The 27,523-nt window shown below is 50.9% G+C and overlaps 4 protein-coding genes across 9 annotated transcripts in view; 1 reads left to right on the top strand and 3 right to left on the bottom strand.

Annotated features, from left to right (window-relative positions):
• Positions 1-1,842, bottom strand: part of SLC12A6 (solute carrier family 12 member 6) — an 84,270-nt gene extending 82,428 nt beyond the window's left edge. For all 4 annotated transcript variants that reach the window (XM_061430648.1, XM_061430650.1, XM_061430649.1 and 1 more), the window contains exon 1: positions 344-1,842. In XM_061430648.1, the coding sequence (XP_061286632.1) occupies positions 344-614 (271 nt within the window). In that variant the 5' untranslated portion in view covers positions 615-1,842. The remainder of the gene's footprint in view (positions 1-343) is intronic.
• Positions 1,843-4,795: 2,953 nt separating this feature from the next.
• NOP10 (NOP10 ribonucleoprotein) lies at positions 4,796-5,884 on the bottom strand. Its single transcript, XM_061430661.1, has 2 exons — positions 5,752-5,884; positions 4,796-5,180 (listed from the first exon to the last, which is right to left on the bottom strand). The coding sequence occupies exons 1-2, from the start codon at positions 5,803-5,805 to the stop codon at positions 5,040-5,042; spliced, it is 195 nt and encodes a 64-aa protein (XP_061286645.1). The 5' UTR covers positions 5,806-5,884; the 3' UTR covers positions 4,796-5,039.
• Positions 5,885-5,968: 84 nt separating this feature from the next.
• NUTM1 (NUT midline carcinoma family member 1) lies at positions 5,969-18,010 on the top strand. 2 transcript variants are annotated; one of them, XM_061430656.1, is made up of 8 exons: positions 5,969-6,430; positions 7,559-7,654; positions 9,266-9,974; positions 12,780-12,908; positions 14,002-14,141; positions 14,608-14,891; positions 15,134-15,250; positions 15,599-18,010. In XM_061430656.1, the coding sequence occupies exons 2-8, from the start codon at positions 7,639-7,641 to the stop codon at positions 17,606-17,608; spliced, it is 3,405 nt and encodes a 1,134-aa protein (XP_061286640.1). In that variant the 5' UTR covers positions 5,969-6,430; positions 7,559-7,638; the 3' UTR covers positions 17,609-18,010. The 2 variants fall into 2 exon arrangements, with proteins under 2 accessions (XP_061286640.1, XP_061286639.1); XM_061430655.1 differs by lacking the exon at positions 5,969-6,430 and having other exon boundaries at positions 7,469-7,654.
• A 350-nt stretch (positions 18,011-18,360) lies between these two features.
• On the bottom strand, positions 18,361-26,396 carry LPCAT4 (lysophosphatidylcholine acyltransferase 4). 2 transcript variants are annotated; one of them, XM_061430657.1, is made up of 14 exons: positions 25,670-26,396; positions 24,281-24,423; positions 23,725-23,945; positions 23,341-23,453; positions 23,162-23,222; positions 22,819-22,877; positions 22,588-22,622; positions 21,995-22,049; positions 21,795-21,877; positions 21,396-21,521; positions 20,903-21,035; positions 19,658-19,756; positions 19,199-19,376; positions 18,361-18,989 (listed from the first exon to the last, which is right to left on the bottom strand). In XM_061430657.1, exons 1-14 carry the CDS (start codon positions 25,781-25,783, stop codon positions 18,835-18,837), a joined length of 1,575 nt encoding a protein of 524 aa, XP_061286641.1. In that variant the 5' UTR covers positions 25,784-26,396; the 3' UTR covers positions 18,361-18,834. The 2 variants fall into 2 exon arrangements, with proteins under 2 accessions (XP_061286641.1, XP_061286642.1); XM_061430658.1 differs by having other exon boundaries at positions 24,645-25,762.
• Positions 26,397-27,523: the final 1,127 nt, after the last annotated feature.

Below are 27,523 nucleotides of genomic sequence, written 5' to 3'. Positions count from 1 at the left end.
AAGCCAACTCTACATTAAATTTTACCATTTAGGATTCTCCTTCCTGAAAAATGATTAAATTATTTGATACTCAACCAAAAGATCTATTTCAAGTCTGAGACAAAAAACGAGGAAGTCAAAGCACAACCACTTTCCTTCTTGCCATATACCTTCAAACACACCAAGTTACTTACTGCAGAGATTCGCTATGCAACCATTATCCCAGAGGGTTCCTGAACATCTCAAAAAGAGGTTCCTTGGTTCCTAATGATTATTTTATAATGGAAACGTGATCTCGGTATATTTTCATCCTGGACAAACAGGTCAGTAATGGAAGTATTTTGTTATCTATGCTTCTACTCACCCTCAGTAACATCCTGGGGGTTAGATGTCCGGTCACTGGCTGGATCCAGTGCAACCGTTGCCAGGGAAGTGGTGGCTCCAGACATCTCACTCATAGGCTCACTACGGCTGGTTTCCGGCACACTTTCCCGGGAGCTAAATCTTACTCGGGAACTGGATCGAGAGCTGAGGTCCGGACTGGTGTCGGACAAACCTGGAATGTCATCGATCTTTGTTGGTGTCACCATGAACCGAACTGAAGCCATCTTGGTGGTGGTTTCTGGAGGATGCATTTTTATTTTTCTCTTCCTTTATAAGGACAAGGAAAAAAGAAAACCCCTGCAAAACCCTTCTTCCTTTGCAGGCTACTTCTGATTGCAAAAATAGAAAAGATAACTAAAAACACGAAAAACAACCTTCAGTTACCTTGATTTACACCACACGAAAAGCCACTACATATAAGAATCCTTCTACTCAAGAATTCAAGCTGTCCTAAAAAGTGCAGTACCAACAGTTGAAAAATATTAAAAAAAAAAAAAAAAAGACAAAACGATGCCAATCTCGTGTAACTTCGTTTCTTCAGAATGACGAGATATCTAGTTATCTCCTCTGGTCCAGGGATGTGGGCTCAGGGCCATGGTCAGAAAAGCAGGTGATGAAGCCTTTCTCGCCTCGACCCTAAGGTTTCGGCCGAGGTAGTTAGTCCTTTTTTTATCTGTAAATGTCTCACGGTTAGTTGAGCAAAGTGCGCACAAGCCCACCGTTATCAGACGAATACAGCATAAATCAGACTGCGAAACGGTGAATATCCGGCCACCTGTTGTCTATCAGGTGAATACCCCACAGGTCTGGCTGGGAGGAGGTGTGTGTAGAGCCACCCGATGTTTCTGAGGCCGATAATCCACTTGGGTCTGGTGGGAGAGGTGCGCACGCATAACGGGAAAAATAATCGCACACTCCGACTGGAGGAGAATGAGGAGAGAAGGGTGAGCAGAGGCTGCAGGGGCAGAGCGGATTTCTGCCTTCAAGAGGCCTGCGGGGGTGGCTCGCCCGCTCTTCTGGCAGAAAGGTCCCTAGGATCTGGGAGGAGGCGGCTAGCTGATCGAGACTCCGCGGACTGCAGCTTAGGATCGAGGCAGGTCGCTGCTAGTCAGTCCATTGAGCCCCCGACTGGCTCACTCGGTTTCTCTTACGCGTGACAGGACGAGCCACCCCTTTGCCGAAGAAGCTCTCTCCCCTACCAGAGCCCCGGCGCAAGGTCAGCTCTCGCTGTTCTTCCTTCGGGTTCTAAATGAAGAGGAGGTGGCCTCAGGCTGGCCCTGGCTGAGCTGGAGAGAGCAGCGAGGATGTGAGTAGGAGGAGGTCGCAGGTGCGGGATCTCGGCGCCAGCTGATGCGGGTGCGCGCGCAGCTGTTGTTTATGAGCCGGTAACTGTTTCAGAGCCACGGCGCGCGCAGGACCGCTGGAGCTGCCAGGGAGGGCGCCCCCTCCCTGGCCAGACGCCAGAGATGCAGTTACGTGACCTCGCCGCCCCCGGCCCCCGGCCCGGCGGGCTGGGCCCGCGCCGCCGCAGCCCCGCCCTTTCCTCCCCGCTCGTTCCTCATTCGAGGTTAACGGTCCGAAGAGAAGCCTAGGGGAGCGGTCGGAGGGCGGCACCGTCCCCACGAGCGCCTGAAAGCCCCGCCCAGTCTCTGCAGCCCGCGAGGTGGACGAGAGGGCTACGCGCATGCGCTCGCTCAGGTCGCGGCAGGGGTTGGGCCCCAGAGTCGGAGGCCCGGAGCAAGACGGGAATTGTAGTTGGGTGTGGGGGCCTCAGCTGCGTGCATTTGGAAAAACAAATGCTTTTCCTTCTAGGTCCTGCTGTCTTGCACCAACTCTAGAGGTGGAAGGATTTCAGGGAGCAGTGGAATACCGCATACCCTCAGAACCGCAAAAACCATCTCTACTGAATAACAGCATCCTGAAAATACCATTCATAATTTCTTTAAAAATCACAAACCCGACACCACCATATACCTCCAAAATACATGGTATATATTGCATATGACCCTCATTGGAGTTTTTATGTAGTGGTATATCCCAAAGCATTGTATATTCAAATTTATACATACTTTGTGCTACATTTTCTATTTGCTGTCTTTTGGAAAAAATGCTGGTTTTTACAGGTATACACCTATCAAATATTCACATTGTACACCTTACATATATACAATTTTGTGTTTTACCTCAGTTAGACTGAAAGCTCCGTTTAAAAAACCATCTTTTAGACATGAAGATGACATTGAGATACTTTCTCTTGACTCCAGTGTTTTCTCTATTATTGCCACCATATTTTCCCTAGCATGTTTATTTAATGCATGAATAGAGGTGTTCAATAAATTTGACTCATCAATGTTTTGTTTGCAAGTTATTTCCTAGAGCTGTGATCAAGACATTTTTAATTTTAATTTTTCCTAACTTTATTTATTGACATATAGTTGATTTACAATGTGCAATCTTTGCTGTACAGCAAAGTGACTCAGTCATACACATAGGTATTTTTAAAAATATTTCTTCCCATTATGGTTTATCACAGGATACTGAATATAGTTCCCTGTACTATATGTAGGGCCTTGTTTATCAAAAGTCATTTAAAGTCAACAACCTGAGGCCTGACTTTGCCTGGTCCTTGCTCAGCACAAGTAAAAATGTTTAACATCATCCTTAATAATAGATGAGAACAGTATTGAAGACCTGAGCCAGGAAATCTCCTTTTATCATATGACACAAAGTCCACAGTCTGGTTTAAAAGATACAGGTAACAAAATGTAAACTAGATTCCTATTTAAAATGTAAATCTTCTCAAAGCTTGATTCTTTATAAAGCCTGCGATACTGATTCAGGCTCACAGTTTTCTTGCAGAAGCCAAGAAATTTAGCTCCCTGATCAGTTTTCTTTTCAGGCAGGCCTGCTGTTCAGTCTTACAGACATTCCCCTTATTAAAAAAAAAAAAATCCTAGATTTCTACAACATTGAATTTTGTCTCATACCACAGTGTATTTGCATTCACTTTATACTAAAAAGTCTCCCATTTCTGAGAACATCTCAGATACCTAGGAGATCTCCTAAGAAAAAAATCTTCGGTATACACACACCAATTTGAATTTTCCTTAGTCTACACCGTAGGTAGTATCGAAAATGCTAATCCTTCTTTGGCAGGTCAGGGACGCTTTTAAAGACAGAATCATAGTCTGCATTAAAAAAAAAAAAAAGATAGGATTTGCTTGTTTTTTTAGCTACCCCACGCAGGAGCTTGCCACCCGAGGGGCAGCGGAAGCTGGGAGTCCTAACCACCAAGAATTCCCCTGAAGTTAAAACACTTCCTTAGCAGAACCTTTTCCCTAGTCATTTGCAGAATTTCTAGCCTTTCTTCAAACATTAACCTCTAATAGGATAGGACAACTTTTTACAATCTCTTTAATGCTAAGAGCCTTAAGTGATGAGGCTAAGAAACCAAAAATTGCTTGACAGAAAATAAGTATCCCATTTCACCATTCTCATAAGTAATAGAACCGGAAATCATGTCTTTTACTAACTACGTATGACCCAAGTCTTTAGATTCTTTTTTTTTTTCTCTCAACAGTCAACTATTCTGAACTTTTCTGCTAGGACAGTCAGACAGCAGCGTCAGTGAGAAATATATTTACCCCTTTCCAGGGCCAATCTTGATAAGTCAAATTTGGGCTGATATATGTTACAGTGGCACTAGGCAAACATTCAATTCAACGTCAAAAGTTCAGGAAGTACCGAAGTGATAAGGAGAGGAAGAAGCAATCATTTCTTGAATCTTGTATTTTGCCTCATCATCCCTATGCTATAAAGAAATTGGATTACAAATTTATGGTTGCCCCATGATAGAAGCTCATGGCCTAAGATATCTTCCAGGATTAAAAGAAAACCCTCCAAGATATTTCCAGAGGGGTAGTAAAAATGCATAAAGGCATTCCTATTCACAACGGTTGGATGAATTAAGATCCATCACTGAACTCTATCAACTTTAGAGGTGGAAGAGTACTTAGAAATGATGAGAAAAACGGAACTAAACAGGTTGACTTTCTCACAGTTATAGACGGGTGAATACTCGTTTTCTGGCTTCCAATTCAACATCTTCCTCCTCCCATATAGCTGCTATTATTTTTCAAGCAACTCTTCCATTTTGAGTGAAATTTCATTTCAAGGGATAAAAAATTACTTAACTGACAACACGGGTATTTCTTACTGAGTGCTGACAGTTGCACAAGTCTTTCTCAAGCTTTCTTCCCCTACCCCAGCACCCTGCTATGACTCACAGTACAGCACGACTGCTACAGCAGTCACCTAGGTTTCTCTTCCAAGTGGTCTTGTTGTATCCCTGGGGTACTCTTTCCTCTCGTCTCCCTCGTTTTTTTTTTTTTTTAAACCACTTCTTTCTTCCCACAACATACAAAATAACAGCTCTTTGAAATCATTTTAATAACCTGGCAGTGATTCAAGGTACGAAAAGATTCAAATATCACCCCTTGGACGGGGATGCTACCATGACTGCTTCACAACAAGCATAATCAAAGGCAAAGATGAGACCGGATTCGAGGAGTAAGGGTCGGAGCAAGCTTCCAGGCTCACAGACTGAAGAGCCTGGCTGCACAAAGTCTCTTGGGGGCTGGCAGGCAGCAGAAGACACACGAAATGTTAAGACATCCTCAGAGGACGGGGCGAGGCTGCTGGGTCATGAGCACCTTGAAGCGTTTCTTGATGGTGATTCGGTGTCGAGAGTATTTGTCGTCTGGGGAGAATCGAGCAGGGTGGGCCGAGCACGTCTGTTGTCCCAAAGGATCAAGCTTCTGCTCGAGGAGGAAAGAAAGAACATAATCTCAGCACTGGAATGGTGGGAAAACCCAATCCCTGGCCTCAAAAGGGAGATGGAGGCTGGGATGGGGAGTTCAGTTCAGTCGCTCAGTCGTGTCCGACTTTTTGCGACCCCATGAACCGCAGCACGCCAGGCCTCCCTGTCCATCACCAACTGCCGGAGTCTACCCAAACCCATGTCCATGGAGTCGGTGATGCCATCCAACTATCTCATCCTGTCTTCCCCTTCTCCTCCTGCCCTCAATCTTTCCCAGCATCAGGGTCTTTTCAAATGAGTCAGCTCTTCGCATCAGGTGGCCAACGCACTGGAGTTTCAGCTTCAACATCAGGGGCCACGCAAAAACGGTAAACATGAAAACAGGAGACGCGACGGTAAGGTCTAGAAGCCACGCATTTCTGCTTCCATTAATGAATACCACGCGCGGCTTCTGGAGTTTTTAGTCCCGCCCCCGCCCAAGCAGCTAAGCAACTCACAGGCTCCTCTCGACCGCTCCTTCCAATGACATGCATCGCTAAGCTCACATCCAGCCCGTTTACCCTTCTCACCTTCAGCGTGTAGACCCGCTCTCCTTGCTCGTTGAGGTAATACTGGAGAAACATGATCACACCAAAGCAGAACGTTCCAATTCTGTCCGCAGCTGCCTCTAACTGAAAGCCTCACGTGTTGGTCAATTTCCTTCCTGTACTGCCGGAAGTCTCGCTCTGAAAGCACGCCGGGAAATGTAGTCCAGTTTATCTAGACTTTTCTCCAGCCGGACAGAAGGAGGCGCACTAGCGCAGAACTTGACCAGTTGCAACCCAGTTGCAATCTTGGAGGAGTTGTAAGACACGTGCAGTGTGCCCACTGTGGGCCTGGTACTGCTAGGGAGAGAGGGGGGTAGGGATGGATATAGATTAAACATAACTGAATACTATCCTGTTTTTATCTCAAGATGCACACCCATTTCAGAGGCAATGAGTTTCTAGTACCTGCAGAACTAAAGGCTCCAGGATCCAGAGCCTCCTTTACCTTAGGAAAGAAAGAAGATTTTCTTCCTTCCCCTATTTTACATCCGGTTCTCTCGCCCAGTTTCAAACATTGGCGGTAAAAATGCACGATGAGTATTCCATATTCTGGACAGCGAAAAGAGCGTGAAGTTATTTTACGAAACCGGTGAAGCATATTTTAGTGGTTGACCCAAGATTCGAACTCAGGTCTCTACCACAAATTCAACTCTCTGTAGTGGTGAGTAGTTAATAATAGCGTAATAAGATGCGCCTCTTAGAGGTATGGCGAATTTTTAAAAGAACGTACAAATAAATTCTCTTTATAGGATTTTGGTTTAAAGAAATGAAAATTGGAACCCAGATATCATTAACCGAGGTGATCATTGCGGTATGATTTATAATGGCGAAAAACGTTGGAAGATATATTAGCTTTATTACCAGAAAAACCTTAAAGTTTTTTTTTTTTTTAAGTATAGTTTGTGTTTGCTTGTAGTTGTATAAAATATCTCAGTGAGGATCCCGAATAAATCTGGTTTCCTCTGGCATAAAGAGCTCAACTTGGTTCCGGAAGGAGTGGAGGGGGACTTGCTGTGTAGTCCATTTTAAATAGTTTGACTTTTGAACGGTTCTGATGTACTACCCATTTTAAAAATTTAAATTATTTAACAAAATTTAAAACCGCAAAAATAATTTAACAAACCAACAAAAAAGACTTTTGGGTCTTGGAATTTTACTCTGAGTGGCAGTTTTTGATTAAGTGGGAAGCTTTTCAGCCCGGGGTAAGGCTGAGCCGTCTGTGGACTGCAGAGGCGATGGGAATAGTCTATTTGGGAACTGCAAAACAGCTTTCTAAGGAAATGATATGCATACAGCGAATCAGCACCCTTGGTACTGTGAGACAACCCTAATTTGAAACGTTCTGTTCGCTTGATCCTTAAATTTATTCAGACTATGTGCTCTGATTTTGGTTTAGAAAATACAGCAAACATTGAATTGTCAAGAGTTTGCCACAGTCTGCTGTTAATAGGAAGTCAGGTACAAAACTGGGTAGAATTGAAAGGCACAAAACTAGATATATTGGTGAAGAAGTGTATAGGGAACCAAGATGTAAAATTATGTGGCTGGGAACCTGAGAAATAATTTGCAGGTTGTCCTGAAGAGATACACAATTGTGTCGCCACACTCTGGTTTGGAGGGAGTTCCTGGTTATTGCCTACATACCAGAGTCCTTTGTGGAATATCCCTAACCTCACCCCATTTCCCCCTCCCCTCCCCCAACTGTAGAATGCCTTGAGTTCTAGATTCTAGTTCTGTTTTGATCTGATCTTTACCCTCCCTTCCTTGGATCCGTGTGTTTCTACTGGAGGTTACTCTCTGGGTCCTGGACCTGCCCGTCTCATTCTGGAGGCTTCCAGACAGCCACAGTTAGTGCCCAAACCTGAGACGATGTCTTCAGACGGAGGTGAGTCTGCCGGTAGGGGAGGGTCCCCTGCCACCAGCTTCCTCTTTAGCAATTCAAAACTTGACACTTTACTTGGGGATGAGCTCTCAGGACTGACTTAGAGGGATGTGAGAACACCAGACACTACGAGAGGCATCACACTGGGGGAGGAGATGGTTCTGTTAATACTAGGGGTTGGGGAAGGAAGGGGGCCTCCTGGGTGGCAGATCAGAGCACCTCTGAGGAAAGTGCTGAGTAGAGAGAAGGGATGGTAGTTAGCAACTTGCTTCTCTGGAAGAGGGATACCTTCAATGTGTTTGTGTGGCAGGGGCAGGGATGTGTGCGGTACAGGGGACACAGGGGGGTTCCAGGGTAAGGCCCAAGTTCTGGTGTCTTCTTTAGGCAATTGGAGGCTGCTCTAGAATTTTGCCCTGAGAGAACTGATCTGGGGCCGCTCTCAATCTTACTGGGTGTAGGGAGTGGAAGCCTTGTCTGGAAAACTGTTCAGTGGGGCCATCTGTTGCCAAGTCCGTCGAGAACTGTCCTCCCAGAAGCTAGATGAGGAGGTGCAGTAAGTGCCTCTGCTCAGAGCCTCCTGGCTCCTTCCAGCCCCAGCGAGGGCTTCTCTTTTAGTGCGGGGAACAGTTTTCCTTGCTTTCCCAGGGTCAGGGGAGGTGGGTCACTCCAGCAGAGATGAGGACTGGGGCTTCCCTGAGACGCTCTGACTTTCTGCCTTTTGCAGAACTTAGGCCTCAGACCCATTTCACGGTGTTCCGTTCTTCAGGGAGTATTCCTGGTCCTCTGCTCTGTGCCTGAGGTGAAGAGTCTGCTCGTATTCCCTGTCTCCTTCAATGGTCAGGAAGCAGCAGAAGCTGAACGTTGTTAATTTGCCACCAGAATAATCTAAGAGGGGGAGGAGAGCAACCTGAAATTAGGCAGATGATCTATTATTATTGAAAGTCCTAGGAGACACATGTCCTGATTAAGTACACGTTTTAACATATTTATCCTTGGTCTCTTTGACTAGAGTCCACATAGCCCCTGAGCTGTGTCTCAGACTTCATGGTCAGTGCCTTTCAAAAGTGGACCCTAAATTTCTGACATTAGGAGTTTCAAGCAGAAGGATCACAGATAACATTTGAGTATGTCTAGCATCTACTTAAAGCTCTGGAAACCTCCCTTCCCACACTGCCCTCCCTTTACCCATTTCCTGGCTCTTATCTGGTCATTCCTGGCTGTTAAGTAACAAAATTTCTGGGAACAAAACCTCTAACCCACACATCCCCTCCTGGGAAGAGTGCTTCTGTGAGTGGTGGCAGGGATCACAGAGAAGCTGGGAGCAGGGTCCAGGTGGCTTGAACATGTTTGGAATGTACCTGTATGCTGGGTGGCATTGTTATGGAGTATGAGCTCGTAGGTCCAAGGTCACTGCAGCTTCCCTAGTGCAGTCATTCTCAACAGGGAGTAAGGGACATCAGAAACACTTGGGGGACATTTGCAAATATATGCATTCCTACTCACTCACTTGCTGAGAGTCGGTGCTCTGCTTCTTCGGGGACTAGAGTTGAACTCAGATGACCTAGCTCTCGCTCTCTTTTTCTGCTACTCTATCCCCTCTTTTTGTCTCTACAGCATCTCCATTGCCAGGATCGGACAGGACCGTGAATCCTGGCACCGCCCTGTCTCCTTTCACTGCACTTACCTTCCCCCAACCTGCTCCTGGCCCACCAGACCCACCACCATGGGAGCCGCCCTCGCAGCCCCCTGTGCCTTCAGCATTCTCTCCAGGCAACCCTCTGGTGCTCTCTGCTTTCCCCAGCCCGTTGTTGGTGACCGGGGATGGGGGCCCTGGCCCCAGTGGAGCCGAAGCTGGCAAAGTCATTGTCAAAGTCAAGACAGAAGCCGGGTCAGCTGAGCCCTCTCAGACTCAGAACTTTATCCTAACTCAGACAGCCCTCAGTTGGATTGCCTCTGGCGCTCCCTGCGGGGGTCCTGAGAGTCCTGCCCCCGGGCTCCTGACAGCCTCTAATGTGAAGACCCTTCTGCCCACTAAGGCTGTTGGGCTGAACCAGGAGGGTGTCCCATGCCTTCCTGCTCAGGCTCCACCACCAGCTGCCCAACTGGCCCCCATCGTACCCCCAGAAAAGGCTTGGCCAGGGTCACAAGGGACAACCGGGGAAGGAGGTCCTATGGCCACCCGATCCAAGCCCTCAGTGGGTGACCTCTTCTATACCTCCAAGGGTGTTTATGAGAACTTCCGGCGCTGGCAGCGCTACAAACCCTTGGCACGAAGGCACTTATCCCAGAGTCCTGATGCAGAGGCCCTTTCCTGCTTTCTTATGTAAGTGGGGGAGACCGAAGATTCATTATCCTAGAGGCTTTTAAATGAGGAGGGTTTGGGGATGGACAAAGTGGTTAGGCTATTTAGGGATACTTGAGGGCAGGTCGTGAGGGTGATGAAGATGCTATGAGAATTAAAATAACAATGCAACAAACCTCTTTACCCATGTCCCAGAGGATAATAAGCCTCAGGTGTCTTCTTTCAAGTGATCCTCACAATCCTACACATTCAGGCAGGCATTTTTCTGGTCATCCTCATTTATGGATGAGAAGGCTAATGCTCAGAGCGGTAATAGGAACCCAGGTCTCTAATAAGGAGTGCCAGGGCCCTCTTGTGCTATTTTACTACCTTTTTTTAAAAAAAATTATTATTTATTTGGGCCCGTGCTGGGTCCTCGTTGCTGTAAGAGCTCTTCTCTAGCTGTGGTGAGCAGGGGCCACTCTCCAGTTGTGGTGCTTAGGCCTCTCACTGCTGTGGCTTTTCTTGTTGCAGAGCACGGGCTCTAGAGTGAGCCAGCCTCATTATCTGCGGCTCCTGGACTCTTGAGCACAGCTCAGTAGTTGTGGCTTAGTTGACTCGAGGCATGTGGGATCTTCCCAGATCAGGGATTGAACCATGTCTCCTGCATTGGCAGGCAGATTCTTTACCACTGAGCTACCAGGGAAGCCCTTAATTGTCTTTTGACATGGAGTTGAACTGTCCAAACCGACTCGGATGAGGAGCGCTGGGAGGGGAGGATGGTGTGGTGCCAGGCCAAGGAGCTCATGTACCACGCTATCTACTATCCTGTTTTATTTTGTTTCAGGGTTTTGGGCCATGCCTAGCAGCTTGTGGGAATCTTAGATCCCCATCTAGGGATTGAACCAGGGTCCACAGCAATGAAAGGGCCAAGTCCTAGCCACTGGACTACCAGGGAATTCCACATACAGCTCCCTGTTTTATTAGGAGAAGTCAAGTTGAAATAGAAGTCAAGTCAAGGGAAGTGGCAGAGCTCACTTGGGTTCCCCCGGTGGCTCAGATGGCAAAGAATCCACCTCCAATGCAGGAGACCTGGGTTCGATCAGTGGGTTGGGAAGATCCCTGCAGGAGGAAATGGAAACCCAGTATTCTGGGTTGGATTCTTGCCTGTAGAATTCCATGGACAGAGGAGCCTGGCAGGCTGCAGTCCGTGGGGGTCCGTCTCTCACATACGACTGAGAGACTAATACTTGGTCTAGAGCTCACTTAGTGGCCAAGGGCTGGGCCCCACCACTTACTAGGTGTGTCATCCTGGGTCCTGGCGCCAGTTTCTTTGCTCTCAGCTTTCTCATGTAGAAAGGGGATGGTTACTTACGCAGAGAGTTGCTGAGATGAAATGAGTTACTGTATGTGAAATGCTTAGCAGAGCGCCTAGCACAGAGAAATCCTCATCAAATGGCAGCTGCTATTGTTGTTGTTATTGTTATTATAAAAAGGCAATCTAGAAGAGAAAAAGAACTCACAAAAGGCCAGAATGTCTGTGCGGAGTGGATGCTTGGCCTGGGAGCCCAGGGTCACTGGCTATTAATGTTTATAAAGCAAAGTCATTAACCATCTGGGGAATTTTCTCTTCTTCCCACTAAGAACTCTGCCTTCCTCAACTGCACTCTCAACATTTTGTGTAAACCATCATATAACAATATGCCACCTCCCGTACTTAACCTTTGGGCTTCTCAGGTGGCACTAATGGTAAAGAACCTACCTGCTAATGCAGGAGATATAAGAGACGAGGGTTCAATCTCTGGGTTGGGAAGATCCTCTGGAGAAGGGAATGGCAATCCACTCCAGTATTATTGCCTGGAGAATCCCATGGACAGAGGAGCATGGTAGGCTACAGTCTGTGGGATTACAAAGAGTTGGACATGACTGAAATGATTTAATATACACATCTCTTACTGGACTTGAAAAAAAATGAACATCATGTTCCTCCAGTGGCTGAAGCCCTAAGGGAATCTCCCTTTCCTTCCTGACTCTGGAGTGAATTATTCAAAAGGCTCCCTCAAAGTCCTTGGTGTAGATCACTCTCCACTTTCTCCAGACAGCTCTGGGTGTCTTAGAGTCTGGGAATCTGAATTTCTCACTCCTGGCCTATTTCTGTTCCCTACATTCAGGGGCTCTGGGCAGGGTCTCCACACCAGACCCTCTGCCACAGTCACCCGGGAGGCTGGTAAAATGCTCAGTCCGGTGATTCTGGGGGCACTGGGATCCATGTTTATAACAAGCTTCCCCAGGTGATTCTAGGCACAATAATGATTGAGGATTCACAGGAAGTCAGAAAGGCAAAAATAAATCACAAAGAGCTCAAAGAGTATTGATATTTGATTGTGATGGGGTATCCTGGAGGCAAAAAACACTTAAAAAGCAACAAGTAAAAACACCCCACAGCCTTTGAATTAGATTCATTTGGGTTAGTGAGTGCCTTTTTTTTTTGGAAATGTAAGAGCCTTTGGGCAGGGTTCAGCTTACTTTACAATGAATAACCTGAGTGCTTTCTTCCTTGTGTTTGGTTGAAGATAGTACTGTGAGAATTCAAGGTAGTTGATTTTAAAAGATGGGGAGAACTGTCTGATTTTCTGTGAGGATTGTAAATTTCAGTGGGAAGAAAGACCAGTGTGGTAAACGGCTGGCTGGAGGTGGGGGGTCTGGAGTCTAATCCGCAGTGGGATGCGACAGGGACCTGGAGATGCCTGATCTGATGAGGGGCAGGGGTGTGCACTGAGGTGGGGGTCAGGGCAGGTGGGTGGCGGGTACACTTGTAGACTGTGACTGACCCAATGGGGGTTTTAGCCCAGTGCTTCGTTCCCTGGCCCGGCTGAAGCCCACGATGACCCTGGAGGAGGGACTGCCCAGGGCTGTGCAGGAGTGGGAGCGTACTAGCAACTTCGACCGGATGATCTTTTACGAGATGGCAGAAAAGTGAGTCCCAGCAAACCTCATGCTCCCTGGGGGCGGGGGTGGGGGTGGTGGTGGTGCTACTCTGAGGGCAGGTAAGAGGCTTGGGTCTGGGCTGTGGGTGGTTGCTCTAAGGGATGCTGGAGGAAGGGTATACACTAGCAGAGGGCCTCCTGGATCCTCGCTGCTTCTCCCACCATCTTGGCTCTTGGGACTCTTCTGTCCTGTCTTCTCTTGGAAGCTTTCCCTTCTCCAGATCTTGAGTTATGTAGGGGCTTTGATATTGAAGCCCTTAGGATGGGATTGGATCCCAATTGGTGTAAAAATCCTATACTGAAGGGAACCTAATGAAGAAGAGGTTTAAGCCGTACTACGCAGGTTCTTTCTACCTCACCGACCAGGTAGCACCTTGGGGTCACCACTCCTGTGGAAACAGTGGCACAGGAATCGTTTAGCCCATTGCCTCAGGGAAGGGCTTTTTCTTAAGGAGGTTTGTCCAGGTAAGGTCCTGGATGTCCAGGGTGGTCTTCTGGCTCATATCCCCCATTCCTCCATGATAATCTCCTTGGTTAAAAAAGTAACTCAGGAAAACGAACCCTATCCTCCAAGCTTGGCTATCACTTTCTCCCTGGAATCTTCTGGACCCAGACTTCCTAGATTGACCCTTCTGGGATCCTAGTCCCAGCCTCAGGCCTCCTGGGTCACAGCACTGCCTCCTAGTGGGAAGTTCCCTGAATTGCAACTCTGTCTTGGCTTCAGGAATGCAGCCATGCTTTATGGTTGTAGGCATAGGCAGATAGGCAGATGAGGATCTTGCCAGGTGTGGCACAGGCCTGACTGAACTCAACAAGCCTTTATTAATCTGTGTACCCTCGATGTTGAGTGGGATAGGGTATGAAAAAGCCATGATTCTGTCCTGTAAAGCTTACAAGCTCTAGATTCTTAAGGTTAGTTTCTTAATAAGCTAAGTGACAGCTGCAGGGAGAGGGGCTATGTGGTGATCTTGTGAGGGTTTTCCAGAACTGTTATTCATTCGGCCATCTGTGAGCAGATCCCCTGGGTTTTTAATGAATCATGGTCTTCTCAGCACTGCCTGGGCCTTCTGCACCCCCTGCAGGTTCATGGAGTTTGAGGCTGAGGAGGAGATGCAGATTCAGAACACACAACTGATGAGTGGGCCCCAGAGCCTGCCTCCTGCAGCCCCTCTGAAACTTGATCCTCCGGGACCACCTGTCCCTGAGGTTTGCCCGCAGCCAGGTAAGGCCACCCAGTGCCAACAGGAGCCTGTGGGCCAGGAGCTCAGAGGGAGTCACAGAAACCAGTCACTTCCATCCAGGGAGTGGCATGTGATGTTCCAAACAGGACAGGCATAAGTTCCCTTTGTCCCAGACTAGATGTTGATCGTGGCCAAGTAAACCAACAGCTCTCTCACTGAGACTGTAATTGAGGCACATGATGCCTCATCTGCCTAACAAATGAGGGCTGGACCAGGGGCCTTTGTAGAATTTCAGGGATTCTGAGAATCCTCCTCCAGATTCTCAGTCCCTCCAGCTCCTAAGTATTCTCCCCTAGCTGGTACTGTTGTCAGGTCGGCCAGATCCAGTCTGGAACCATCTCAGTGTACCCAGGTCACTGCCTTACAAGTGGGGATGGGAGAGGGTGGGAGGCAGGAGTTGAGGTCTCAGCACTGCTTTCCATTTCTGCTTCCCGCCTCGCCCCTCAGTGTACATTCCCAAGAAGGCGGCCTCCAAAGCACGGGCTCCCCGCCGGCGGCAGCGCAAAACCCAGAGGCCTCCAGCCCCTGAGGCCCCCAAGGAGATCCCATCAGAGGCGGTGAAAGAGTACGCCGACATCATGGAAGGGCTGGTGGGGAGCCACTCGGCCACTGAGGAGTCAGATGGGAGACAGGAAGAGCAAGAACAGCAGCCAGAGGAAGGGATATATCCAGATGCTGGTTTTCTGAGCTATATCGATGAGCTGTGTTCTCAGGAGGTCTTTGTCTCCAAGGTGGGCTAGCCCAGGGGGTGTGGTTTCTAGCAGACCCTGGGGTGGGAACTCCAGGGAAGATCTATGGTTTTGCCCGAGGCCTTTGGGAACTAGACTGTCTTCGGTGCTGAGGAAAGTCTGTATGTAGCTGGTGGTTTCCAACCACCCAGGTAGAGGGTGGTGAGTGGGGAGGTGCGTGACTGCCTCTTGGTTCATGTTACCTCCTCTCAATGACTCCCACCACTTTCACTTCTGTTCCCCAGGTGGAAGCTGTCATTCACCCTCAGTTTTTGGCAGATATGCTGTCCCCAGAACAACAGAGGGATCCCTTGGCCTTAATTGAGGAGCTGGAACAAGAAGAAGCACTCAGTCTTGCCCAGGTAAACCTGGGAGGTAGAGAATATCAGAATGAAAAACTTATGTGGCTTCGTCTAACCTTACACTGTCTTGGATGATGCGGCTTCTGGAGAGGGACAGCTTTAGCATCCAGCTTTGGGTGTAGAACAACAGACGAGGGACCATGGAAAAGGGGAGTTTAGGGCTCAAAGCATTGCAGGAATAAGACCCAATAAGGTGGAGAAAAAGAGCGGTGGTACCTGGCTTTGATACCCTCACTTAGGCCACTTGCTTGTATCCCCTGTCCTGCCTAAATACCATCTCCCCCCACCCGGCCTGCTACCCCTTCTCACAACCACGTATAGAACAGCATTTGTCCGTTCTCCTTCCAGCTGGTCCAGAAGCGACTCCTGGCCTTGGAAGAGGAGGAGGATGCCGAGGCACCTCCAAGTTGCAGTGGAGCCCAGTCAGATTCAAGTCCTTCTATTTCTGATGAGGATGAAGATGGGGGTGGGCGGCTTCGGCCCTCACCTGGGCCTCGGGGGGCTGGGGGCTCCCTCCGCCTTGGAAAGGCTGCTTCTCTCGGAGAGCGGGCAAGAGAAGTATCTGGTGGGCAGGAGCCGGCCCTACGTGGCCTGAGGGTGATGGGCAGGGATGGGAACACCCTGCCAACCCCCAGCGGCTGGGGCCTGCAGCTAGAACTTGCAGCTCCACAGGGTACTCAAGGGCCCCCGAGTATAGAGAAAAGAGGGCCTGGGGAAGTTACAAACCAGATATCCCCACCGCAGGATGGCCTCCAGGGAGATGCTGGGTCCCCTGGGCGCTCCCTGGGCACTGACAGGACTTCTGAGACTCTGCCCCTTCACTGGCAGGAAGGCCCCCAGCTAGAGCTCGTTCCCAGTTTGGATGTTGGACTTGCAGGGCTGGCTCCTCTGCAAGGACAGGGGTTAGAAAAGCAGACCCTGGGGCTGCCCCCAAGACAAGAGGTAGAGGGTCTTGGAGTGGCTCCTCAGAGCATGGAGCCATCGGTATTGTCCCAGAAAGGCTCTTCAGAGGCCACGTGGGGAGATGACAGTGGTCTCCCCACAGTTCAGAGTTATGATCAGAACCCTTCACCTAGACCAGCTGGGAATAGGGACGAGGCCAGGGCTTCTCTCAGCCAGAGACTGTGGCTCAGCAGTGAGGTGGATGCTGCCGACTTGGAGTTGCCCTTACAGATTGAGGAGATCGTAGAGAACCTCCATGAGGGGGAATGTGTAACTGAGCCTCGGGGGGGCAGCCAGGCATTGGGCTCTAGAAGCAGAATTTCCCTGGGCCCTAGAGAAGCCCTGGCACCCCGGGACGTGGGAAGCAGTGCAGTTCCCTGTGGAGACACGGATGGCACAGTTGCCCTAGAAGAGAGAAACTATTGTGGCCTGGCGGAACCTCAGACGGCCAATAGCCCGGCCTCAAGGCCTAGAAAGGACATGGCACAGAGCCCTGGGACTCTGCAGGATCCTCGTGATCTGTGGCCTGAAGATCGCCCCCCTTTGCTAGAAAGCAGAATCGGGGCCTCTACACTGGGGGCTTCTAAAGAAACACTCCTGCCTGCAAGTCAAGGCAGTATCCTTATCCTGGGGACCCAGGACACCTTTCCTGAGGCCAGCCCAGAGGCAGGGAGCAGTGGCAATTCCATTTCTCCTCTGTTGGAAACCACGTATGTCGACATACTAGACGTCAGGGATGCCTGTGGCCTCCAGCTGGAGGTCAGCGAGGATATTTGCCCCCTAAGTTTTAATTCTTATGACCCCCAAGGAGAAGGCAGGGAGAATACTGATTTATCTGAGCCTAAAGACCTTGCTCCCTTACCAGGGGATCAAGAATCTTCTGGCCATGGGAACCCCAAATCAATACCTCCTCACCAGGGCCTTAGAAGCACTTCCCCCAGCTGGGGAACCAAGGATGCCTTAGTTGCGAGAGAAGCCTCTCCTGTTATTGAAGCATACAGTTCAGCAGATGGGGCCAAAGCTGAGGAGGAAGGGGAGGAGGAAGACAAGGAGCTCTCCAACTTTGCCTACCTCTTAGCCTCTAAACTTAGCCTCTCGCCGAGGGGGGTTCCCCTCAGTTCTTGCCCTGCTTCAGGCTTGCTCGCCTCAGGGCATTCTCAGGGGACCCAGAATGCATCGCACTCCCTTACTCCTAAGCCAGCAGGCCTCAGCCAGCCTCCTGCTGCCGAGTCTGGGAAGCGAGCCCTAGTTGGAGGACCAGTCCCTGTTGAAAAGAGGCCTTTACAGGGAGATGAACCTAGGGCGCCTGGGGAGAAACCAGTGGCTCTGGGAGTGATTCGCACCTCACAGCCTCGTAAAAGAAAGCGTGATGGTTTCTCCAAGAGCAGGAGGAAGAAACGCCGTCGCAGCCAGTAGGGGGCAGCCGGGCCATCCTGTCCCACCTGCCAATCCCTGTGGGTGGGGGCCCCCGGAGTAGACTCCCTGGCAGCCTGTGAACATTTGCTCTCAGCCGTATGTTGTTTTGTTGTTCTGTGCTTGGGGCAGAAGGGTGTCACGTTGGCTAGGTTGGAGGTGGTCCCCTGGGTGAGAGGTTGGGGGAAGTACCTTTGGAAGTTGTATGAGAAAAAAAAATAAAGATTTTGTTGTTGGACAATGCTCTCCATGTGCCCTCACTTCTTTGCTGCTAGATGGGGTGAGATGCTGCAAAGGAGAAAGGAGGTGGGGGCGGCCTGATTTGATGGATCCAGATGGCATTCCAGCCTCTGAACCTGGTGCCAAGGGTCCTGTGATTACTTTATTCCTCCCTCATCAGAAGCCTGGACGTGGTGTTGGGAGGGCTTCTCTGGACATCCTGCCATGATCTGTCTCCCTTAGAAGTCCCTAGATGGAAAACTGCTTCTTTTTAACCTATCAGATTTTTGGGATAGAGCTCTATTTCCTTAACCTATTTCCAAAATGGTGCCTAGACATACCACCTTCTATAGGAGGGGGCTATTCTTGTTCCTTGAAAAGAAGCTGGACAGAAGGGACTTGTATGTCCCCAATTCATTGTATGGCAGAAACTCTGGAGTGGCAGGTCTGAGCTGCAGCAGAACGGCTGGGTCCTGACACAGCTCTCTGCCCCGACCATGGGGGCATCAACCTTAGTATGATTATTAAATATAAAGTGGTGGTCAGCTATTCTTTAATGAAGACAGAACAAGAGGGAACAGGCTGAAAAGAGGTTCAGGAGGAGGCCTGTGACAACAAGAGGGAAGATACCAGATCCACATGATCCATTCACTTGCAAGTGAGGACTAATCGGCTGTGGCCAAGAGATCTGGCCTTGGGAACCCTTGGGGGTCTTCCCAGGGCAGCCAGCAACCACTCCTTCCTTTCCTCCCCAGCTAATGATACCATCAATGTGACTGAGCTTTGTTTTCTTTTTTTAAATAGATATAGATATATATTTATATATAAAATAGTTTCTTACAAAATAAAACCAAACGAACGAAAAATGAAAACCAACTTAAAAAAAAAAAATCAACGACAATAATGAAAAGTCAAGCAGGACAGAGGTGGGCTTGAGGCCCAGGGGGTGGCCTTGGTGCTGCCCTGAGTCTGTGAGCGGGTGCGAGCTGGCGGGGAGGGGGTTGAGGTGCTCAGTCGCCCTTCTGCTTGGGGGCTTGCACAGTCCCGTTGGCCAGAGTGGTGGTGCTGCCTGGGGAGGAGGCGGGTGGTGTCTGGGAGGGACGCAGGTAGGTGCTGAAGAGCTTCCCATGGAGCGGATGGTGGAGGGAGAAGTCCTGGAACTCACCTGGAGGGGAAAGGAAAGACTTGAGGAGGAGAGAAAGAGGTCCCCGGCTCTCCTTGCTGTCTCAAAGCCAAAGTACTGTCCCCTACCTCCCTGGCTGTATTCTCCCGGTCTCACCCTGTGGATGTCCTGATTCCCCCCCAAAGCTGGCCACCAGCCCTGTGCTGCTGACACCCCAATTGCCCGCACGCGGCCTGCAGGGGATGACTCACAGAGGGAGAGGCCTTGGCGGGCCCCTGCCTGGCACAGCTCAGCATGCAGAGTTCTGGCAGCGGGGCGCGGCGAGCCAAGCAGCAGGTGCAGGATGGTGCTGAAGCCATCTTTGTACAGCAGTCGGCCGGGCCCCTTGGCCTGCTCCTCGGCCTGCTCCTCTGGCTCCTCAGCAAAGAGCTGGGAGGAAAAGGGAGGCAGGTCAAGCTCTTTTCTTGGGACATCACCCTGCATGTCTGTCTGACAGGCTCCTCCTTTTTTTGGAATTATAATGGTCACAGCTGCTTCCTTCTACCTGTTCCCAGTGAGGCCTCAGCAGAGATGCTGGGGCTCTGAGGTTCAGACAGTTTGGCACTGGGGTGGACACCAAGCACCTACTAGCCAGAAGCTCCTGGGAACAGCTCACCGTGGGTGGGGTGAGCACAGGCACTTCGGGGCCGACCCCCACAACCTCCTGATACCTCAAAGGCCAGGCGAGTCAGCTCCTCCAGGCTCCTGCCCCCACTCAGAGCTGCCAATGCAAGGGCCACGTCTCGGAAGTCCACCAAACCATCGGCATCCTGGGGGGTGGGAGAGAAACCAGGCAATGGAGGGACCAACCCCGTACCCGCCCTCCTGCTCCGGATCTCGGCTTCCCGCTCTTCTCAGCAGGCATGGGGGTGACCCCTGTCCTGGGTCTGCTTCCCTCAGAACTGTGGGCCCTAAACTCTCCAGGATCCCTGACAGTTCTCTCGGGGAATGGGTTTGCTCATACTATATCTCTTCAAGTCACCTGGTGACAAAACTCTCCTATAAAGGGATCTCCTGGGAATGATGGGATCCCTCAGGTATGTTTAAGTTACCATCATTTCTGATATACAATCAGGGCATTTTGGACCCCAAGCTAGAAAAACTGGTTCTCTTCTGACTTGGCCTATGTGGGAGAACTGGTCCAGAAAACTAATAAAAGGGGGCCACTGGCAAAATGGCTTACCAAGGGAAAAAAAAAACAAACCTGAGGATGCCTGCTGTGCTATGTCTATGGGGGACCAGGGCACCTGGGTTTTGGCTCTGCTCAGCTACAGGCTATGATGGGAAGCTCCTTGCAGGGACAGTCTGCCCCAGTCTAAGGAATCAGCACATGTGGGTCACTCTCTGTCACTTCAGAGGATGTTGAGAAGTATGGTCTGCATCTTAGATCAAAAAGAACTCCTTAGGACCACTGGGGGTTGTTCATAAACATTACGAATCATCTGAGGTTATTATAATTCAACAGGACAACCTGGCTAAGTCCCAGGAAATATATGGCTCATCAAGATTCTTGAGAAACTTCAGGAATCCTTCAGGGAAGCCCTGAGACATTGAAAAAAATCTGCCCGTGAATTACATACACTTCTGGGTCTTAAACCCTCAACTGTCTAACCTGTCCAGTGTGGTCTCCTCCATATGACACCTTCCCCACCCAGAGCTCACAAGGTCATGTGATCCCCATCTCCAGCATGCCTCAGAAATTTATGGATCTCACAGACCATTATTTCTCCATCATTTTTTCCCACAATGACTAAAACACTGCTCCTCAGTGTATAAAAAAACAAATCTCCCAAGGGACCTCAGAAGATGTCTGTCTACAAACAGCTATTAGAGCATCCAGACTACACTCCAGATTGGCCATCCACACAGCCCCTGGGGTACTGTACTTAAAATCTTGAGCATCCCAGTCCCTTTACCTGCTGGAAGTAGCTAAAGGCACCAGCCACCGTCTGGGAGTCAGAGAGCTGTAGCTGCTTGGCAAACTCTTCCTGACTGATCCTTCGACTCTGGCCTGGCTCTGTCCCAGCGTCTACACAGCCAGGGGACAGCCTACAAGGGAATTGTCATCGAAGGATCGAAGGTGCAGCAGTGACTCAGTTTTCTTCTGGAAACACCACCCACCAGCAATTTGGCCCCAGCCCCAAGAATCCTCCCAGCACAGGTACGTCTGGTATTTTTCTAAGAGGTACTCTGACTCATAGTCCCTGGAAAGCCATTCCTACCTTTGTCATTGGGGTTATTACGTATCTTTTTTTCTTCCTTCCTTTTACTCCAGTATCTTTCAAAAAATTCTTCTCATTGTCCTACTTTTTTTTTTTTCTTTCTTAGGACTTTTCTTCCTCCTACTCATTCTCCCTTTTCTCTTCTCCTTTTCCTCTTACCCATACCTTCATCTCCAAGGTCACTTACCCAGCCTTCCGAAGCACTCTGCCCAGTTCCCAGAGCTGTGGCTCCAAGGCCACCTTCAGCCGGCCTACCACAATCACAGGCAAGCTCTCTACAAACTCGCACTCAGTGGCTGGAATGCCCAGGGCCCTACAGGATGAAGAGGGATGGAATGCAGGGGGATTGAGTTAGAAGACACATCTGAGGGTTCATTACTGATTCTGGCCTGCTGACCAGGGAGAGGAGATCAGGCCCCTTTCACTCTCCCATCCCTCACACATCAGCTATCAATAGCCCTTCCTCCTGACCGACTGCCTCCCCCGCTACAGTTCTGCCTCAAAGCCTCATTCAGCTCTCCTCCCCTTCCTGTGGTTCCTCTGCCCTGTGTATCTGCTTTTAGGAAATACCCCGTGGGACACTCACTGTGCCATAACCCTCTGGACATTGTTGGCATAGAGGGTAGGGTCCCTGCTCTCCTCCGGGCTGGGGCGGTATACAGGTAGGAACTGAAACACACATACATCAGGACTTCCAAGTTAGGGGTGACCACTCCCACCCTCTTTCCCTAAAGATCCCCAGCTCAGCCAATGGCTGCTCTCCTACCCCACCCCTGGGAGTCATACCTCCACATCCACGATGCTGCAGGGCTGAGAGGCTGTGAGCCAGAGGACTTTGAGTCTAAGAGAAAACAGACTTCAGATGCTCACCAATGTCTAACTACGGGCACTCCCAGCCCAAGGATGGGAGTGGCAAAGTTCTGCCCACTGATATAAAAAATCAGCTAGTAGCTGTAGAGTCAGCTGGATGAGTATGTAGCTGGGAGATAGAAGGGCCAGAAAGGTGCTAGGTGGGATAAGGGAGTGCTGTAGGGCCCTGCCAGAGAAAGAAGTACAGGTGAGGGGTTTGAGGAACCATGAGAAGGAGCAAGCCTGGAGCTGTGGATAACTGAGGGAGAAAAGGCTGCAAAGTGGGTCCGAAGGCACCAGAAGCACAGCAGGAATGATTAGCAGGGACAGCTGAGGGCTATCCCACTTTCTGATAATATCTCAGGAGATCAGGACAAAACAAAGGGATGTGGGCATCCCCTTCTCTAGAGTTCTCTCAGTTCCAGGGATGAACAAGGGCGATTCACCTTGTCTGGAGGGTAGAAGACGGGGGCCATGAATTCTGGTGGTCCCTACTCCCCACTCTCACCCCCAGGAATACCACTACTCACACTCCAGGGCCCCTCCAAGCCCAGCTGGTAGTGTCCTGCGGGAGAAGCAGAGGGGAGAGGAGAAAGGCATTACTCTTCTTCCCTGAACGGACTCAGCCTCTCTGAGCAGAGGCCTGCGCCCCAATCAAGCCCCACCTCCACACACGTATTTTGCTGTGGCGCCACTAGCAGTTTTCACTGACTCCCATTCAGGGTGGACTTGTGCCCTCCCTCCCCCAGACGACGACTTACCAGACTGTTGGGGTAGCGGATGAGGACAGGCTGCACGGGCACCCCCGCGATGAAGGCTCCTAAATCCCATTTCCACCCCCACCCCCAAGGCAGAGGTTAGTGCATGGAGGCAGCTGGAGGGCACGGAGTACAGGGGTCTGGATCAGCTCCACAAGGAGATCTGGCTGGGCTCCATTTCATTTATAATTTCCTCTGCCTCCTAGAGACTTTCCAGTGTCAGCTAAGAGGTTCTCTATCTCCGTCCCTCCCCCACCCCACCACTTTTCTTGGGTTATTCCAGAGTCCCGCTCCATATATGGGGCTCCTTTCCTACAGCCCTCCCATCTACTGCTGCTTTATTCACCTGGTTTGAATTTCAGCAAAGCCTTCTTGTTGGAACAGGTGCCCTCAGGAAAGAATAGTACCTGGGCGGCGGGGAGGAATCAAGGGACCAGAATGAGGTGGGTGGAAGGGGAGAAGAGGCGAGAGAAGCCTCTTTGGGAGCACATAAAATAGGAGGAGGTCCTCTGACCTTGGACCCACCTGAGGCCACTTGCCTCCGGAGGTAGCTCGCCTCCGGACCTCTTCCACCACTCTGCGCCGAGAGGCGGGGTCATGCCTGGACACCAGGATGGCTTGGTTGAAGCGAAGAAGGGCTGGGGTAAAGACAGAATACAAGGGGTCACTTGGTTCTTCCCCAGGGGCACTAACACCAGAGCTCCCTGCTCCCTTCTAAGCACAGAGCTCAGAATCTAAAAAGCTGCTTCACAAATAGTATTAATTTGCATTTCATTTGCCAGTATCAGTCGATATGGCTTCTAACTTCTCCCTTCTCCACCTGGGACCAGTTCTCTCCAGAGTCTCTGACTCCTGTCTTTTTTTGCCCAGAGTAGCCATCTCTCCCCTTCACTCCTCTTAATCTCTCACCTCCAATGACGGGAACGGAAAGGTTCTCAGCTCGAGACACAACCTTGGGCAGGTCACAGGGCAGCAGAACAATGGGGTCAAAGAAAGTAGAGTGAGGGGCCGCAACCAGGACAGGCGCTTGAAGGCGAGAGGCCCGCTGGCCCCGAACTCGAATCCGGAGGAAACCCAGCAGGAAAAAGAGCAGGCGGCTGAGGCCTAGCACCCCATGATGGCACACAGTCCTGCAGGGCAAAGCTGGGCATCAGTGGAGGCAGCTATCCTGACCTTCACTCATCCCCGAGCTCAGACACCCAGGAAAGCAGGTGCCCTTCTTTTGCCCTCCGTTACCTGGCCAAGAGGCTAAAGTCTCTGGTTAGTCCAGGACATATCCGGGTGCATCGTTTAGAGTTAAGGTCCTGGGTACCAGGGTTTGAGCTTGGCTGATTCATCTCACCTACCCAGGCTGGGTAGGAGAATTTCAGAACCCTCCCTCATCTTCTTCTCAAAGAGGGAGCAGAATGGATAGCAGGGAAGAGAAAGGAGAAATTGGGTCTCTGGGGTCTGATCCCCCACTTACTTCCTCCATCCGGTAATTGGCTCCTGAAGCTGCTCCTCAGTAAGACCAGCTACTTGCAGCCAGGCGAAGGGCCAGAGGAGAAAGAGGACGATAAAGGCCAGAAGCACTCGGATAGGGGCCAGCAGTGCCCCCAGGAGGCAGAACTGCAGAGGGTGGGAGAGAAGGCCATTTCAGGGCTGTGAGTTGCTCCTTACAGGCTTCCCTCCCCAACAAGGATGGACCCAGGAGCAGAGGGCCATCACCCCACCCCTGTGGATCAGAAGACAAGTACAGTGGGAACGGGAGATGGGATTGGAGCCCAAGGTGGGATGAAGATACCAATAAGGGAAAGAGGATAAAAGATTAATAGGATCAGTGGCCTCACTTTCATGTCTTTCAGTTGGTCCCCACCACACCTACAAAATTAAAAGGCTGTTAAGAGGATTCAAGGATAACCAGTGTGAAAGCACCCAGCACTGTGTCTGGTGTAGAGTAGGCTAGAGATTGTTCCTCCTCCCCCCACCCTCTTCCATAAATAGATCCCACGTCCAGCAGAAACCAGGTGCATAGTCCTTTTCATTGTGGGCCTGGGAGGTAGAGGCCAGAAAACAGAGAGGTCCACTTTTCAGACCCAGGCCAGTCTCTAGTTCTGCCCAGCAGCACGCCCGCAGTTCTAGGAACTGGGGGGAGAAAAAGAGTTCGGCCTTACTCCACACGCAGGGGTTGCCAGGGTGACTTCAGGGGCTGCCCTGGGGAACGTGCAGGTAAACAAACCGAGTTCCAGGAGCCGACCTCAGGGGAGATGAAGGCAAAAGAAACCTTGGACACTCCCTTCTCACACCATTCCGCAGCTCCCCCAAGGCCCTTGCGGCCCTCCACTTCCTGTAGCCAACCCCCTTCTTTACTTCCCTCCCCGCCCCCACCATGAGGTGCTGCAATGCGCGTTGAGGAGAGGGTAGTGCAAAGTGGGGTTGCTGAAAGGGCACAGGGGGTGCAGGCTCCGGGCCCAGCAAGCTCTTCCATGTCAGAGCCTCGGAGAAGCACTCAGCACGCCTCTGCCCCCACCCCCGCTCTTCGTAGCCTCCAACTCCGTTCTAGCCCATCTGCATCCGCAGGATGTAATCCGCAGTCTCCAGGGTTCTCCATCTCCTTGGGTCCCCTGCAGTCCTCCAGGCTCACCTAATCAATTCTCACACACCTTCAGCTTGCCTATCGCCCAAGCCCGCGTCTTCCTCAGGACTCCTTGACCACCCCCGCCGCCCCCACCACGTGCGCACCCCGGACTCTCCGCCCGGCTAGCCTCTCACCAACCTCCTTCCTGGATCTCCATCCCCATCTGCGTCAAGGCTCTAAAAGGCCTCCTTTTTCTATCCGCGCGAGTCCTCCGGGCGCCCCCCGCCCACACCTTACCTTAACCCTCTGGAGGCGGGAGAGATGTAACTCGTGCACGAAAGGGTTGGGGGGCGCTGGGGGTCCGGGGGTAGGGTCGAGGGGGGCCCAGTCCCCCGGACTTCCCTGGCTCATAGCGGCGGGAGAAGGTGGGAGGGCGGGCGCCCCGGCCCGGCCCCGGGCCCCTCTTTGCAGAGAAGCGGCTGCGCCTGCAGCGGCGGTGGCGCTCTGGCCGCGGCCCCGCCTGGTGCAGGGCGCCGAGGGGCGGGGAGCAGGCGGCGCGGCCAGGCCCGCGTTGTCAGGGAGCCGGCCGAGGGGCGGGGCTTTCAGCGCCCGGGTGCTCCTGCTCCTCCGCGACCGCAGCCGCGCCCGCAACCCCTCGGGCCATTGTTACGAGGCTGCGGGTCACGGTAGCGCGATGTCCGTCTGCGAGTTGTCCCCTGGCCTGGCTCTCCGGGAGTTCCTCTGGGAAGACTCGGCCTCCGCCTCCCCGCAGGCCTCCGGCTCGGAGCGGGTTTAGGGCCGCGGGGAGCGAGCGAAGCGGAGAACGCCCTACGACCCCGCCCGGGCGTGGAGGTCACCCTGCAAGCGCAGATAGGGTGGGGCCCTCCGGCGGATGTGCATGGAAGGGTGGGCGCTCAGTGTGCGGAGGCCGGCAGCTCCCGGGCGACGCGGGCCCGAGCTGTCCTGGCGGGCTCCTGGGCCCCATCCATCTCTCGGAGGCCGACCACCTTTCCTTCCTGGTCGTGTCGACGCCATCGCGCGTGAACTTGAGCGCTCGCGCCCTCTGGCGACCGCCTTATGTCTCACAGCTCGGCGTCCGCGTACTGCCTGCGTTGGGCAGGGCTGCCTATCGGTTGTAAGGACTCCTTGAGCCATGCAGACTCGGGTCACAAACTTATAAGAGCCCAACTAGACCTGGCTAGGGACGGGCAGTGAGAACCTGGAAAGCTGGGACACGTGTCTCTTTTTCCTGTCTTTCTATTTCTCTCTTTTCCTCTTTCCACTGCTTGAGAGAACAAAGGAATACATACCCTTTATTCCCAAACTCAAACTATTCCTGGAAAACTCATAAACCGTTGTCGTCAGGTTGTGGTGAGATCAGGGAATTGGGTAGACTTTGAGATCCACACCCAGTGACACAATCAGAAAGATAATTCTTGTGACAAAAAGGAAATAAAAGCCTCATTGCTTTTGAAAAGAATTTGCCTTCAGTTCACCCTGCTTTAGGGCTCTCCTGCATCTTTGTCAGTCACCATATCTTGAAGGTAATGGAAACAATGGCAGGTCAATGGGCTACTGGGTCATTGAGTAATATTAATCTTTTACTGGAAGGGAGACCAGGCAAAAGTCAGGAGTCACTAATAGCTAGACCCCCTTCCCTCCCTTCTTGCCCCATAATCTACCCACTTACATCCCTGCCTCTGTCCTTATGTCAACTACAAATTGCCAACGGTATTTGCCTCCTGCCTTTGTTGATATTAAATCTTGTGCTGCTGTAGCAGCTGACCTTCAGCACACCCTGAATGGAGTTAAGAGTGGAAAGTGAGGCAGTGTGTGCTCCAGGGAAACTGGTGGAGCAGGTTTTTAGGTAGGTAGATATTTTCAGGAACTTATTTTATGATCCTAATCCTTGCATCTTCTCATATCTAGAAAAGGACTAAATCCTTCATAGTGACATCAGCTCCTAGCAGAAAATCTTTTGTAAGTTAGGTGCTTGATTGCATTGAATTCCCCTTTCACCAGAATCACATATAATGACCTCCTCCCGCTGCCTCTTTGGAGCAGTTTCTCAGAGCTATCTGAGGTGCTGTATCCTGGGCTACGATCCTGATTTTTCCTCAAATAAAACTTAACTCTCAATTCTCATGTTGA

Source organism: Bos javanicus, chromosome 10 (assembly GCF_032452875.1).
Source record: "Bos javanicus breed banteng chromosome 10, ARS-OSU_banteng_1.0, whole genome shotgun sequence".
Lineage (NCBI taxonomy): Eukaryota > Metazoa > Chordata > Mammalia > Artiodactyla > Bovidae > Bos > Bos javanicus.
The sequence above is the reverse complement of the archived record's forward strand: the minus strand, read 5'-3'. Positions and strand labels throughout refer to the sequence as shown.